The sequence below is a fragment of the Panthera onca genome, chromosome F1 (genome assembly GCF_046562875.1).
Source record: "Panthera onca isolate mPanOnc1 chromosome F1, mPanOnc1 haplotype 2, whole genome shotgun sequence".
In the NCBI taxonomy this organism is placed as follows: domain Eukaryota; kingdom Metazoa; phylum Chordata; class Mammalia; order Carnivora; family Felidae; genus Panthera; species Panthera onca.
In genome coordinates, this window is record NC_138355.1 from 53,251,137 (window position 1) to 53,267,285 (window position 16,149).

Genomic DNA, 16,149 nt, shown 5'->3' on the forward strand with positions numbered 1-16,149 from the left:
ACAGATCTTGCTTCGGATCCTTTGTCTCCTTCTCTCTGACCCTCTCCCACTTGTTCTCTCTCAAAAATAAGCATTTAAAAAATTGTTTTAAATAAAACACAATTCACATAAGTCAATGATAGAAATAAACACCGCATTTGTTATATTTTGAAGACATATTTGTCCTAAATACGTTCAGAAGGTTCGATTTTTCTTTCTCTCCCGGTAAAGTCGCCTCTTCTGTGTTTGCTACTCCACACTGGTCCTTCAACTTCCACAAACACATACAGTTTTCTTCATAGTGCTCAGATATAATCACAAACCACTGTGACACCTCAGACAGGGCATCATTTTTGGATACTAAGGACTACATTCCCTTGCTTTCAACATCCTCCTTCCAATAGATGAATAAAATAAATTTAAAAAAATATTTTCTCATTTGATATCACAGTTCTCAAAACACTGAAAGCTATCAGTACTGGATTGTTGTCAGTCGGCGTTCATTTTTTTTAGTCTTACTCATTTTTATGTTTACCTATTTAATCACTCTCATTTTTAGATTATATATGAAGACCTCTATACCAGATGTTCATCTATCAGCTGATGAACAGAAGTTCAAGCTATTTGTGGTACCACCACATAATTCATTTTTGGTAGAGTTAATATATCTATAGAAATGCTTATAGAATAAATTGGCTTTTATTAGTTTCTTTTCATTTCATTTCCTTGATAGTATTAAAGAAACAAGGATGAATGCATTTATTAATGTTGACAGCAATAAGACATGTAAGAGCCTTAAATATGAAACCATTGAAAATAAGAGGTTTGCATTTTGACTGTGCTAGAGTTTGTGAATTTTTATATTAAATCAGAAAAGTATTAGCGAATTCACTTTTGAGTGATAATAAACAAAATAAAATTATAAATTGGGGCTCCTGGGTGGCTCAGTCAGTGAAGCTTCTGACCCTTGGTTTTAGGTCAGTTCATGATCTCTCAGTTCAGAGGTTTGTGTGTGCACTGACAGGACAGAATCTGCTTGGGATCCTCTCTCCCTCTCCTTCTGCCCCTCTTCTGCTTGTGCTCTCTTTTTCTCTTTCAAAAACAAATAATAATTAAAAAATAATAAAATTATAAATAGGATCTGCTAGATTTTTATTATTGTATATTGTGAAAGGCAAGAGATTAAATCAATCTGTAGATATAGAAAGGTATTCAAACTTCTAAATTTATAAACCCATTATTTAAATTTCCTGAATTTATTCTCAAAAACACAGTGACTTAATATAACTGAAGGTCTGTAAAGAGATGGAATACTACCATTGATCTTCTTTCAAAAGTTAAGTGCCAGAAGATTGCCTTCTAAATTCCAAGATCTCATATCTCAATAAACGTGTGCTGGAAGCCAATTTTATTTCTTTTTTCTTTTTATTTATTTATTTTTTTTTAAGTGTATTTATTTTGGGAGAGACAGAGACAGTGTGAGTAGGGGAGGGGCAGACAGACAGGGAGAGAGAGAGAGAATCCCAAGCAGGCTCCGCACTGTCAGCACACAGCCTGATGCCGGGCTCAAACCCATAAAACCGTGAGATCATGACCTAAGGCAAAACCAAGAGTGGGACGCTTAGCCAACTGAGCGACCTAGGTGCCCCAAGCCAATTTTACTTCTTAAAAATTCCTTACAATGACAAATGCTGGAATTTGTTTCTATTATTTTGGTGTCTGTGTGTGTTGGTGGACAGTAGTTAAACTACATGATAGGACAACATGAAGATTTAAGTTATATGAAACCTTAAGTATTTCCTTTGATGGCTTTAATCCTCCTTTTACCCTTGTGTTAATCATTTATATTTAAATGTCATGTGTATATACACACTCATACTCATACATGTATGCTATACATATCAACATTAGATATGATTTCCCTGAAAAAAATAAGGGATGGTCAGTATCACCATTGGAATAGAGTGGTGGGGAGTAGACAAAGTTGGTGTGATGTTAGGGAAAAAGTATTGCTTTGCACATGATAAGCTGCATTCTCAACTATTGCTTTGTAGTCATAGTCAATATACATTGTTTTAAAGGACTTGTTACAAAATATCATAGAGCTGTCATGGTACAAATTATACCTTCACTCAGTGCATCTGAGCTGACATGTCTATCCCTTTGTCTTTGATTATTACCTACAAGTGTTTGACTCCCAAGTTAGTAATCCCATCTTTGACATAACTTCTAAGAAATAGATCTGCACTGTTACTCCTACTGGATGTTTCTGGTTGAAAATGTTATTCCATTCAGAAGTCAGAATGCTCAAAACCAAATCTCTTACATGTTCTCCACAGTGGACCCTATTTCCAACATATCATAATGTTATCACTTATGCTCGAAACCTCAGTTTCCTTTTCCTCTCTCCACTGTGTATATTTTCAGTGTTTCCTAATCTTGCCAGGTCCAATTGTTTTATATAATCTGTCGTCTTCAGATAAATGTTATTGCCAGGCTTTATTCAGGCTTTATCATCTCAATAACGACCTTACTGTCTTCCTTGTTATGATTTCCCCCTCAAACTGTCCCCTTCTTTTTCACTTCATCATGGGCTTATACAAGAACCTAGTATGTGATGTGGATACTATAGTGAACAAAATAGGCAGTATTTCCTGCACTTGTGGAACTTGCATTCCGATGAGAGGTGTCAACGGTAATCATGATAAATGATTAAATTATACTGCATGTTAGAAGCTGAAAACTACTTTGGAAAAAGTAGAACAAGGTAAGGAGGAAAGGAAATAATGGTTCAAAGAGGGAAGTGTGGGAAGGTGTATTCATTGAAAATAGGCTAGTCCAAGTAGTCCTAAGAGAGTGGCATTTGAACAAGAATTTGAAAGAAGTGAAACAGGGAGCTTATAAATATTTTGAGGAAGAGCATTCCAGATGCAGGAACAGCAGGTCAGAAATCCCAAGGTCGGAAAATAACTAGCATGTTCACAAAGGGTAAGTGTAGTTGGAGTAGAGTGAACAAGGAAAAGAGGAGAGGGGATGAGTTTAGAGAGGTAACAGGGATAACTGGATAGTATGACATTTGTTTAGTTCTAGGAAGGGTTCTGGGTTTTACCCTCAGTAAGATGGAAAGCCATCATGGAGTTGTGAATGGTGAAATGAGATGATGTGAATTAATTTTGGAAACTGTTCTGGTTGTTCTGTGGAGAGTATCTTTTTTTAAAATACAAAGATCGTCACAATATTTCCCAGCTTCAAACTATGGTTTTTTTTTAATTATCCTGAGGATAAATTTAATTTCTCTTTATTTCCTAAACTCCTCCTCAGCTCCTAATACTCTACATCCTGAGAGACCCATGGAAAAATTAGTCTGCAACATGTGATTCCATAATTAAGTGCTATGGCTGAGCACTGCAAACCCCAACTTTATAGAAATGGGAAAAATACAAGTGGAAGTCAGTAAGGAATATTTTGTGTGGGTGTTTGAAAATGTGCTTAATCTTGAGGAGAGATAAAATAAGTTAGTCAAAGGGGAGAAAAGAAAGACGGGGGTGGAGGATGTATGAGCAAAGGCATAGAATTAAGAATGTCCAGCTGGAAAGCAAGTTAATGTGTGTTGGGGATAAATGGGACAGATGGAAATCAAGCAAAAGAGTTTGGACTTTGAAAGCACCATAAAAGATGGGAAAATTATAGATTTTTAAGTAGAATAAAATAATAAAATCAGTTTTTAGACAGTAGCCTGACAGATGGGTCTGATTTATTGAGGAAAAATGAACAAACAAAAAACAATTCTCATGCGAGTCAGAACTTGCTCTCTATCTAAAGGGGCATGGCCTTGTCATATCTTGGTTAAAATCAATGACCTTAGGTGAGTGATGCTTTTGACCAAAAAGGGCTTTCTATTATTTTCCCAGAAGATTTATGCCTAGCCAAAGGAAAGAGAATGGAATTGAAGACAAAGGGAGTTATTTGTCTTCTCTGTGCTTAGGTGTGTGTATTGTTGGTATGTATCAGATCCTATGCCTTTCAGTGATGTTTACTGTCAAACATATAATATCAGTGTGTGACAGCTACATTGAGCTAAAAGAACATGGTGAAGTCTGATTTATATAATAAAGTTGATGTTTTGTTTGTCAGGTAACAGAAACACGGACTGGTCCTCTTGGCTGCAGTAACTATGACAACTTAGATTCTGTCAGTTCTGTTCTGGTTCAGAGTCCTGAGAATAAGATTCAGTTGCAAGGTATGTAGCTAAAACTTCATTAATTCTCTACAAGTCTGGATAACAATTACCCAGTTGTGATTTCTTTCTCCTTCCCTTCCCCCACCCCCTCCCTCTTCCTCCTCCTCCTCTCCTCCTCCTCCTCCTCCTCCTCCTCCTCCTCCTCCTCCTCCTCCTTCTTCTTCTTCTTCTTCTTCTTCTTCTTCTTCTTCTTCTTCTTCTTCACAAGCCGTATATGCAGCACTAGGCTGTTAAAATTCTTACAAAATGCTAATTTCCTATTTTTAATTGCTAATAACATTCTATACCAGATGAAGAAAATGTTAAAATTCACTTTACTTCTTAAATTAGGTAATCTGTGGCAATTGAAAATTTATCATGATATTTTACTTCTATACAGTAATCTTTATCTCAATATGTAGCTGTGTTTTCATAGGTTTGTCTGGGTTTGACTTTTTCCTTATAGATTCTAGTAAAAGTTGTAGCCATATCAATGCACAGAGTAGCATGAACTGTTGACATTTTAAGTATAACATAATATCTAAGCATTTCGGCTCAGGTCATGATCTCACATTTTCGTGAGTTCAAGCCCCATGGCTTGGGACTCTCTCTCTCCCTCTGTCTGTCCCCTCCCCCATCTGCACTGTCTCTACCTCTCTCAAAATCAATAAATGAACTTTAAAAATAAGTAAATAACTAAACAAACAAACATAGCCTAATATGGTACATAGAGCTGAGTTTGTCCTCTGATAGACACTTATTTGAGAATATATTAACAAAATATTTATATTTGCATTACTTCCATCATAGAGATAGATTATGTGATCATGGTAATAATTTGCCTTTTGTTTTCTATTGCTATATTTTGTAAGAAAACTCAATAGAGGATTTTTAAATAACTTGTAACATATATATACTGTCCTCAAATGGGTCATTGGTGTGTGTACTTATTTATTACTTATTTATAATGACAGGAACGGTTATGAATACACGTGTTTAAACATGTACTAGTTGAAGAAGTTCAGAAAGGCCTTGTTTGTGGGGACATATTATCTAAATTAAGTTGACTGATCAACTTGATCAATTTTCAGTCACTCTTCTCTAGTCTACCTTTTCTCTCGTCTACTTTTTTCTCTAACTACATAAGTTAGAGCTGCATTTACATTATTCAGTTTTACCTAAGAATGCTCTAAAGTTCCAGAAATTCAGACATTTTCCCTCAACACTTCAATTTTCAAAAATGTAATAGCTTTGGGTTACTTAAATTTACCCTAAATAATAAATGAATCTCATCTCTTTTCAATTGTATACAAATGAAAAAGGAAGTACTTAAAAATTTAAACTTTGAATGCCATCCAATTTCTCATTATCAATTTTGGATATAAAGTTATTGAAATATTTTTTTCTTACTTAAACAAATGTACTCTACTGATATTACATGTAATTCTCTACTCCTTACTCTTTTCTAATGTATGGATTAACTTGTCATCAGAGCATTAAGTTTAATAGAAAAGGATTTGGAATATTTATATGACATATGTTTATTGATTTATTATTAAAATTTATTTATTAACATGAGTTATTATTTTTTTATTTGTGAATCACTGTGCTTAGTTTTTAGAATATTATATTATAAAAGCAAAGCTTCAACCTCTTATCTGTCTTGAAAAACAATTAGCACAGGAATAAGTGAAGCAGCGCTTCTTTTTTGAATAATTATTGTTTCAACCTTTTACCATTTCTGTGAGTAATGCAGAAACCTGTATCTCTATTTTTCACCTTTTCTATTTTCCAGGCCTCTATTTTCAATTGTCTGCCACAACTTTATGTGTACCCCTGTGGTGCCAAGACCTTTCCAAAGATAATTTCAGGAAATTAATATCAAAATCCTCAACTCCCCATGTGTTCTTTCTGAGACTTCATCTTTATTGAGAGTCCGAGTATTTATGTTGATTTACTTGTTCAACCTCACCATTAATACTAGCCTTTCTCCACTTAAAAAAAAAAAAAAAAAAAAAAAAAAAAAAAACAGCAAAGCATTAGTTGATTCTGGATCAACATTCCCAGGATACATTCCTTTGAAATGTATAAAAGATTTTAGGTCACTATATTTGACAAGTGGAAACACTGGTGTCTCGAAGTAGAATTTCATCAGAGCAAGGAAAGCATCAATAAGAATTATTCAAGGTAAAAGCATCAGGCAACAAATTCAGAACAAAACTCCATGACCTCACTATATTAGAATGAACATTCTGAAATGAGATGTCAAAGAGATGCACACAGAACATTAATTTTGACCTAAAAAAACTGAAATCAAATGTTTTCTGGCAGTGAGGAAGCTAGGTTTACCTGCTTGTTTGTCCTCGAGATCTGGCTTCACCGGTTAGCTTACAAACAGACACTTCAAAACTTGAAAAAGCCATACCTGCAACTCCAAATTATTGATGATGATACATGTAATATATGACAAAGAGTAACTCATAAGAAAGTGTTAACAAATATACTAACATTAATATATTCATATTAATATATTAATAACATTCCAATGTTTGCAACGCCTGGTTAATTTAACATATCAAACAAAGTACTTCTGAGTGAAAGGGTAAAGGAGTAATGAAAAGTCATTTATTAAGTCTTGGTAATAACTTTTTGGTAAAATTCCCAGAAACTGAGATGTGAATGATTCATATGATTGAGTAACAAATACTTTTCCAGATCAGTTGGTTCTTAATGTTTTATTTCAACAAAATTGACAGAGGACTGGTTTATTATCAAATAGGAGATTTATTGATAGGTCACTGTAATTGTTTTGTTTTGTTTTGTTTTTGTTTTTGTTTTGCTTATAGTAAAAATTTAATGATATTGCCTCATAAAACTGTTTTATTTCCTATTTTCTTTATTTATTGATGTATTGGAACAAATTTTCTTTTTTCTTTTTTTAAATATTCTTGAGAGTTTATTAGAGACTAGTTTCACAGGCCATAAGGAAATAGAAGGACTATGTACAGCATTACAGGAAACAGGCAGGGAGCTGAGGAGGGCAAGAACAGTCTAGGGCCTTGGTGGGCGCATTCCCGGGGGAGGAGACCACCAAAGGGAAACCAGACAACTTCATGAGACTGAGAACAAAGGCATAACAAACAAACAGGCCTGTGGTAACTTGGCCCCGGGCAATCAGGCCCATGCCTTTGTGGACTACATCCATATCTCTGTGGCCACAGGTCAAATAAAGCATCTCATCCCCCTGGAAGGCTGTTGCATCCTGAAAGGGGCATGCTCGTTGGACTTCCTCATCCATGAGGATCCTCACTGTGGGACCCGTGGGAATCCTCATGCCAGGTGGTGGGTCCATCATGCCTGGAGGGGGTTCCTCTCAACCCTTAGGTGGGGAAGGACACCACAGCCAGGTGGATACTGGGTTGGGGCCCCAGCAATACTGGCTATAGCAGCAACTGCAGCAACCTAAATGCCTCTTCCTTGGGGGGGTCATCACCTGTTGGGCTGGCCCACCAACCCCTCGGCCGGGCACAGAAAGTCCTGCAGGAGTGTGGGGCATTGGAACACCACCTCGGATTCCTCTGTCATCAGCTCTGCTAATCCCTGGGCCTCTGGCAGCTCCAGCAGTTGTCACTCAGACGATGTCAGTATCTTTGGGAAGAGGTCCCTCTCCTGGCATTGAGACCAGTTTCTCCTCCCCAAGCAGCACCAGACCAAGGACTTCCTTCTTTCTCTTCCTGTTTTGAATTCTTTGGCATGATCTTCCTAAACTCATTACAGTCACAGAGGATCAGATTCACACGCTTGTTTAAAGCCTTGAAGGTGCCAATGAAGATACGGGAGTCTTGAGGGATGCACCTTATCCTGTAGTCGATGTACTGCAGCATCGTGCTGCTCTTGTCCACAGTCATGGTGGCCGTTCTGATGGCTCCCATTCCCGCCAGATTCACAATGGCAGGGTCTTGGATGCCAGCCCACTTCCCTGGAACAGATTTCTTAGAGCTTAACATATATACGGATGAAAAGCAGGAAAATGATTTTTATTAACATATATTTCTAGCCAAAAAACCCATAAACTAATAAACACTAAAACCCTATCAAGTCACTAAAATCCTGTGTTTTCAATAAGATGGTAACATTTGTTTTTAAAGATTATTTACCAATACATGTACTAAATTTAAATCTACTGAGTTGTGTGTTACCAGTAATTATAATGATTACATCGAGAGCTAACATTCTTTAGCTTGAAGATTTTCATTATTAGAAAAGTACATATTGAAGTGCAGGTGGCTCACTTGGTTAAGCATCTGACTCTTGGTTTTGGCTGAGGTCATGATCTCAGGGTTTGTGAGTCTGAGCTGGCGCTGGGCTCTGTGCTAACAGAACAGAGCTTGCTTGGGATTCTCTCTCTCTCTCTCTCTCTCTCTCTCTCTGTCCCGCATCTGCTTGTGTGTTCTCTCTTTCGCTGTCAAAATAAATAAATAAACTTAAAAAAATAAACAAAAGAAAAGCATGTATTGTATAATTTATGCCATAAAATTTTATGTTACCTCTACTTGTCAGTAAAATATACACACATCATCAATTATTTATTTTCATAGCAGTGATATGTGACTGAGGTCAGGAAAGATGCTTATTAGTGAATATATATTAGAACAAAAATATGTAGGGATCGTGAAATGAATTAACAAACACATATGCACATACACACACCTCACTCATAAATTCTTTCTAGTAGATGTTATTAGATCCCGAATTGCCAGGACAAGCATCCATTGTTACATAAGGAAATACAATGTAATATTTTTATTTTAAAATAGAATTATTTGTTTGTTTGTTTAATGCTTTTGTGTTTATTTTGAGATAGCACAAGCTGGGGGAGGGACAGACAGAGCAGAGAGAATCCCAAGCAGGCTCTGTACTCTCACTATGGAGCCCATTGAGGGGTTTGATCTCATGAACCAGAAGATCATGTACCTGGTCAAATTGGAGGCTTAACAGACTGAGCCACACAGGTGCCCCAAAAGAGAAATATTTATAATGCAACAAATTGCTACTCTTGGTTTATTTAATATGTGATGAAAATTTTAGATGGCAACTTGATAATGTCCAAGGAATTCCTTAGTTTTTCACGCTATTTTGGATGAACAGCATTGAAGAGCACTAGTCAGCTGGTCATTTTCACTTTGCTGCTTGTCTTGCCAGAAAGTATATTTTGCCTTGCCAGAACATATATTTGCACATTACAGCTTTCTTAGTGTCTCATCAATTTTGAAAAATTTTTAATATATTTATTCATCAAATATTGCTTTTTTCCTTCTTACCTCTTATTCTGGGGTTCCACTAAATGTATTTTTAGACCTTTTAGTCATGACTTATATATCTTTTATACTGTCTTCTGTATTTTATATTCTTTTGCCTTTTTTTTTACTACTTTGTATTCAATATTTTTATGACATATTACAGTTTGCTTATTATCTGTTTAACTATTTCTAGCCTGCTATTAGTCCATCAGTGATTTCTTAACTTCAGTTTGCAGAATTTCCATTAGATTATCATTTATAATTTCCAGTGCCCTGTTTCATATGCTCCCTTTAACAGAACATCCTGGGCTCAGAACTCAGCTTCCTTAAGCAATGGCTCAGTGCCAAGTAGACCTTCTGTAATTAGTATTTTGGTGTTTTTACTCTATTTTTCCTGTACATTAAAAAAAAAAATCCCCAGGAGAGCCTTAAAAAACTCAAAAAGGTTTTGAGTGATTTGTCTCTAGACTTCTTCCCCATCCCCCAAAAAACTTTTTACAGAATGTCAGTTTTCTTCTTGCAGGGATAGATAAATAGATAGATAAAGAGATAAACATAATTGTAAAATCCAATTTTGTAGTAAATGGCAATTAGGTATTGGCCAGATGTTTCTTTTTCTTTTTCTTTTTATATACTGATCACTTTGAATATTTACCTTTTTTATTAAATTTTCCTATGTAACAAGATGGCTGAAATTGAAACTATTTTCTTGAAGTATCATAATAAATACTAAACAAGTAAAGAACCCTAAATATTAATCATATAGACTTATCTTCATTTTTGAATGTTTTCCTCAGAGATATCAATTCACTAAACTTGCATGTAGACAAGTAATGAATCATATCATAGAGCTGTCTTAATACATGGCAAGGACATGAACTGTGTAACAATGGAAATCAGTCCATCTGCTTCCTTGTAGTCTCAATGATCACTCCTGAATAACAGGGTTGGATAAGTTATGCATTGTTAATAACAAGAGATAAGCATTATCATCAACATTCTGTAACTCCTTTACCATTGCCACAACCCATTGTCTTGTGATATCTATGTAAATGTGGGCTAATAGTCTGAAAGTAAAAGAAAATATTGAAAACTACTTGAAATCATGTGGTGGAAAATAAATGCATCTCTTTTTAAAGGTATAGGAAGGTAGGTTCTACCTACATTATGTAAAAATAACTAAATATTCTAAACAATTAGGTTAAGGAGACAAAGGAAGAGAAATACCATATAATTTTGTTCATATGTGGAATTTAAAAAAAAAAATGAGCAGAGAGAGAAAGAGAGAGACAAACCAAGAAATAGATTCTTTTTTAATTATAGAAAACGAAATGATGGTTACCGGAGGTGGAGAAGATGGGTTAAATAGGTGATGGGGCTCCAGGAGTGGACTTGTTGACATGAGCGCTGAGTGATGTGGGGAAGTGTTGAATCACTATACTGTACACCTGAAACTAATATAACACTGTATGCTAACTAACTGGAATTAAAATGAACATTTTAGGGACGCCTGGGTGGCTCAGTCTGGTCTGACAGGTCAGAGCGTGGAACGTGTTTTGGATTCTGTGTCTCCGTCTCTCTCTGCCCCTCCCCCACTCTTGCTCTGTCTCTCACTGTCTCAAAAATAAATAAAATATAAAGAAAAAAATAAAAATAAAAAAATAAAATGAAAACTTCAAAAACTTTTTTTTACATAAATGAAGAAACAAAGAGCCAATTAAATTTTTTAAAAAATCAGGTAATCTGAGGGATTAAACACCTCTATCATTTCTGGGATTCTTGGACAGTGCACAGAATCAGCGCATGTTGAAAAGAATTACAAATATTTGCAATTTTGAAGGCTTAGATCATTTTCTTTCTTTTTTCTTTCTTTTTTTTCTCTTTCTTTTTTTGGCTTAGATAATTTTCTAATGATTGTTTAAAAAATTTTTTTTTAATGTTTTTATTTATTTTTGAGACAGAGAGAGACAGAGCTCAAGCAGGGGGTGGGGCAGAGAGACAGGGAGACACAAAATCCGAAGCAGGGTCCAGTCTCTGAGCCGTCAGCACAGAGCCTGACGTAGGGCTGGAACTCACAAATTGCAAGATCATGACCTGAGCTGAAGTCGGTTGCTTAACTCACTGAGCCACCCAGGCGCCCCTATTTTTAATTGTTTTTAAATGTTTGTTTATTTTTTGAGAGAGAGGAAGACAGAGCGCAAGTGGGGGAGGGGCAGAGAGCGAGGGAGACACAGAACCTGAAGCAGCCTCCAGGCTCTGAGCCATCAGCACAGAGCCTGATGCAGGGCTCAAACTCACAGACCATGAGATCATGACCTGAGCCAAAGTCGGACGCTCAAACAACTGAGCCACCCAAGTACCCCTCTAATGATTGTTTTAAATCCATGACTTATATATTAAATTGTTGGCCTTTTTTGAAGATTTTAAATATGTGTTATACCTTTTTTCTTTGTCAAAAAACAAAAAACAACTTATTTGCATGTTATGCTCTTTCAGGGCTGCAAGTCCTCCTTCCAGACTATCTTCAGGAGCGTTTTGTACAAGCGGCTTTGAGCTACATTGCTTGCAATTCAGAGGGAGAGTTCATCTGCAAGGACAATGATTGCTGGTGTCGATGTGGTCCCAAATTTCCAGAATGCAACTGCCCCTCCATGGACATTCAAGCCATGGAAGAGAATCTTCTTCGAATAACTGAAACCTGGAAAGCCTACAACGGTGACTTTGAGGAATCAGGTAAGATAAGTTTTAATGCAACACTTAAACTTGGTCAGAAATAAAAAACAAAAAATACTATACTGAAACGGCTACTTTCTTTTTGGAAGAAACTATTACATAATTGGAAAGCCTTTTATTTAATTTCTGTTATTATTGCTTCAAATAGACATCTATATCACTTTTATTACCAATGATTCTGTATTTTACTGAAAACATATTGTGCTTTGTGTATTGCTATGTACCATGGGCACTAGAACCTAACCTGCTCTTGAACTCATGTATTAGTCATTTAAGAAAGAAAGCTTTGGGGGCGCCTGGGTGGCGCAGTCGGTTAAGCGTCCGACTTCAGCCAGGTCACGATCTCGCGGTCCGTGAGTTCGAGCCCCGCGTCAGGCTCTGGGCTGATGGCCCGGAGCCTGGAGCCTGTTTCCGATTCTGTGTCTCCCTCTCTCTCTGCCCCTCCCCCGTTCATGCTCTGTCTCTCTCTGTCCCAAAAAATAAATAAATAAAAAAAAAAAAAAGAAAGAAAGCTTTGCCTTTCTCGATATAAGAATTTATCATCTGATTTCTCTGATATATCTCTAGCCTTTTCTAATAGCCCATGGGTTCATTTGTGAGGCAAAAACGCAGAGAGCATTTGTTTGTCCTATACCTTCTTTACATTAACATGAATTTCATGAATGTGCACCTTCACTGAACTCTTTATTTTTTAATCAAATTTAAATCAATTTTGATTTATGTTTGTGGGTTTTTGTTTTTGTTATATCTGAATTTTTATGAGTGTGTATATGTGCTTTCAATATTGTTTCTTATTGATTACATAGCCTGTAATAGCTTTCATTTCATAAAGCACTGAATTTTAATAAAAGATTAAGGATGTGTCAACATAAAATTGAAAATGTTGATAAAAGCATATATAATAATACAAGATAAAAGAATAATTAAAATCCTTAGATTATGGTGAGCATAATTGTATAGTTATTACTCAAAAGTGCTGGGCATGTCTAACTTTCAAATGGGCAAAAGAGGTTTTAACTTCCAAGAGGCCAGACTTATAGGACTGAGTGTTAGAATTTTTCTGGTGATTGGGTTAGCCAAACATACTTAAAGAGTGACAACAAAATTCAACATCCATTCATGATAAAAGAACTCAACAAATTAGGCATGGAAGGGACATATCTCAACAAAATAAAGACCATCTAGGACAAGTCCACAGCTAACATCAGATAAGAAACAATACAATTGATGGTTGCAACAAATCATCTTTTTTGTGGAATAGAACCACCAAATTATAAAATAAGAGGGTAGGCAAATAAATGTAGGAAGGATTGATGAATTTAGAAATTCTTGAGGTATATTTTGATCAAAATAGTGCTTAATAAGTAACACTTTTCAATTATAAATATTTTCAAATATAAATACTTCTATTTATAAAAACAGGAAGAACTGTTTAGAATCAAAGATCCTTATCCCCTTGAAATTGTTGGAAAATCTTATGAATCTCTCTTTCTACAGTTTATATATTTTTTCTTTTTTTAAGTTTTAATTTAAAATCCACTAAGTTAACATACAGTGTAATATTAATTTCAAGTGTACAGTATAGTGATTCAACACTTTCATACAATAATGGGTGCTCATCCCAAGCGCACTCCTTAATAGCCATCACCTGTTTAATTCATCCCCCACCTACCTCCCCTCTGGTAACCATCAGTTTGCTCTTTATAGCTAAGACTCTGTTTCTTGGTTTGCCTTCCTCTCTTTTTTTTTTCCCTTTTGTTCGTTTTGTTTCTTAAACTCCATATATGAGTGAAATCATATGTTATTTGTCTTTCTCTGACTGACTTATTTCCATCTGCAGCCACGTCATTGCAAATGGCAAGATTTCATTTTTTATGACTGAGTACAACGTCTTCTTTATCCATTCATCAGTCAGTGGGCACATGGACCGTTTACATAATTTGGCCTTTGTAGATAACGCTGCTATAAACACTGAGGTGCATGTATCCCTTTGAATGAGTATTTTTCTATTCTTTGGGTAAATACATAGTAGTGCAATTGCTGGCTCACAGGGTAGTTCTGTTGTTAACTTTTTGAGAAGTCTTCATATTGTTTTTCAAAGTGGCTACACCAGTTTACATTCCCACCAACAGTGCAAAAGGCATCCAAATGAACAAGGAAGAAGTAAAACTTTCAGTATTTGCAGATGATATGATACGGTCTATAAAAAGTCCAAAAGATTACACACACACACACACACACACACACACAAACCTGCTAGAACTGATAAAAAAAATTTGGTAAGATCACAGGACACAAAACCAATGTACATAAATCTGTTGCATTTCTATACACCAATAATGAAGCAACAGAGAGAGAAATTACAGAATCAATCCTATTTATAAATGCACCAAAACCAATAAGCTATCTAGGAATAAACCTAATGAATTTCTAATCTCAAATTTTTCTTTCTAATTTTCCCGGAAGAATAGTCAGATACCATGCCTGAGACATTTGTAATGTTTTATTCATGCATACCATCTAATGTTTAAAAATAATTATGGACTACAGCACTTTTAGATAAATTATAATATACGGTAGTCTCCCTGGGTTTAAATGAAAAAAAAAAACAGCAACAACAACTTCCATTTCATAGTACAGTGTATGATAGGTTAGATCAGGGAATCCTCTGGGCCTCTGTATATTTGTGGAATTCACACAGGAATGCTACATTTTTTATTTTGCCTTGGAAATTTATTGAAATAGAGGGCACCTGGGTGGCTCAGTTAGTTAAGCATCTGACTTCAGCTCAGGTCATGATCTCACAGTTTATGAGTTCAAGCCCCACATTGGGCTCTGTGCTGACAGCTCAGAGCCTGGAGCCTGCTTCAGATTCTGTGTCTCTCTCTCTGCCCCTCCCCGCTCTCATCTGTCTCTGTCTTTCAAAAATAAATAAACATTAAATTTTTTTAAAGCAAAGTTTATTAAAATACAAATCACCAAAAGAGCATTTGGATTTTGTTTCCAGGTAGAATGTAGTATATTGAAGTAAGGCAGCACTTCCATTGATAGTGCTAGGAAGGTAAATAATTTTTTAAATTATATTTTTACGCATGTAATAGGTCACAAAAGCAACAAAACTAACTGAAATAAAATTTCTGACTGGAGGTATAAGCTGGCGATTCACATTTTTCTTTCCCTCCTTTCTTTCTCCCCTCCTCCCTCCTCCTTCCCTCTCTCGCTCCCTTCCTCCCTCCCTCCTTCCCTCCCTGCTTCTTTCCTTCCTTTCTTTTATTCACTAATTTACTTAGTTCTGTGAACATTTGACAGTTCTTGATTTAGAGTAGACTCTGAGGACTGTGCATTTAGCCACTCAAAGAGTGGCTGAAGGAAGAAAGATAAACCTGCAAAACTTTCAGTGGTTGTGGACATCGGAGTGACAAAATTCTAGATCTGATGGACCTAAAGAAGTTCAGTTTTAATACAAGGTATTTGCTGAATTTGAGACAGTGCTAGATGCTATAAAATGATTCAAAAGTCTCTGAAAGTGGAAAGAAGTTAATCACAGACTTTCAAGAGCTTAAGACAAAAACTCTCGAAAAGGAGGAGCTTGAAAATAAAACTGGCAAGGATGGAAAACCCCTACAGAAAATGATGAATTGACACAGTTTCTATAGCTGCTTTTCCCTGGGGCACATTTATCAGTTCCAGTCAGAGCTAGAAGCTGAGAACCTAGGATTAACTCTTGGAAAATGCTGCTCTTCCAGAACACTGAAACCAGAAGAATATTTTGCATTTAGTGTAGATCACAGAGAGAATATTGGAGACTTAAAGGCTTTTAATTTCATGGCCAGTCTCCTCTTTAAAAATGTTTGTCTTATTTTGAATCTACCTGTGGCAGATGACTAAAGAGATAAACTAAAATCTCTCAGTGATAAA

The 16,149-nt window shown here is 35.8% G+C and overlaps 1 protein-coding gene and 1 pseudogene across 3 annotated transcripts in view; one reads left to right on the forward strand and one right to left on the reverse strand.

The window, feature by feature from the left end:
* BRINP3 (BMP/retinoic acid inducible neural specific 3) overlaps positions 1-16,149 on the forward strand; it is a 410,242-nt gene that overhangs the window by 273,101 nt on the left and 120,992 nt on the right. For all 3 annotated transcript variants that reach the window (XM_078440541.2, XM_078440542.2, XM_078440543.2), the window contains exons 5-6: positions 4,114-4,219; positions 11,995-12,231. In XM_078440541.2, the coding sequence (XP_078296667.1) occupies positions 4,114-4,219; positions 11,995-12,231 (343 nt within the window). The remainder of the gene's footprint in view (positions 1-4,113; positions 4,220-11,994; positions 12,232-16,149) is intronic.
* LOC132676681 (small nuclear ribonucleoprotein-associated protein B pseudogene) lies at positions 7,250-8,120 on the reverse strand (annotated as a pseudogene).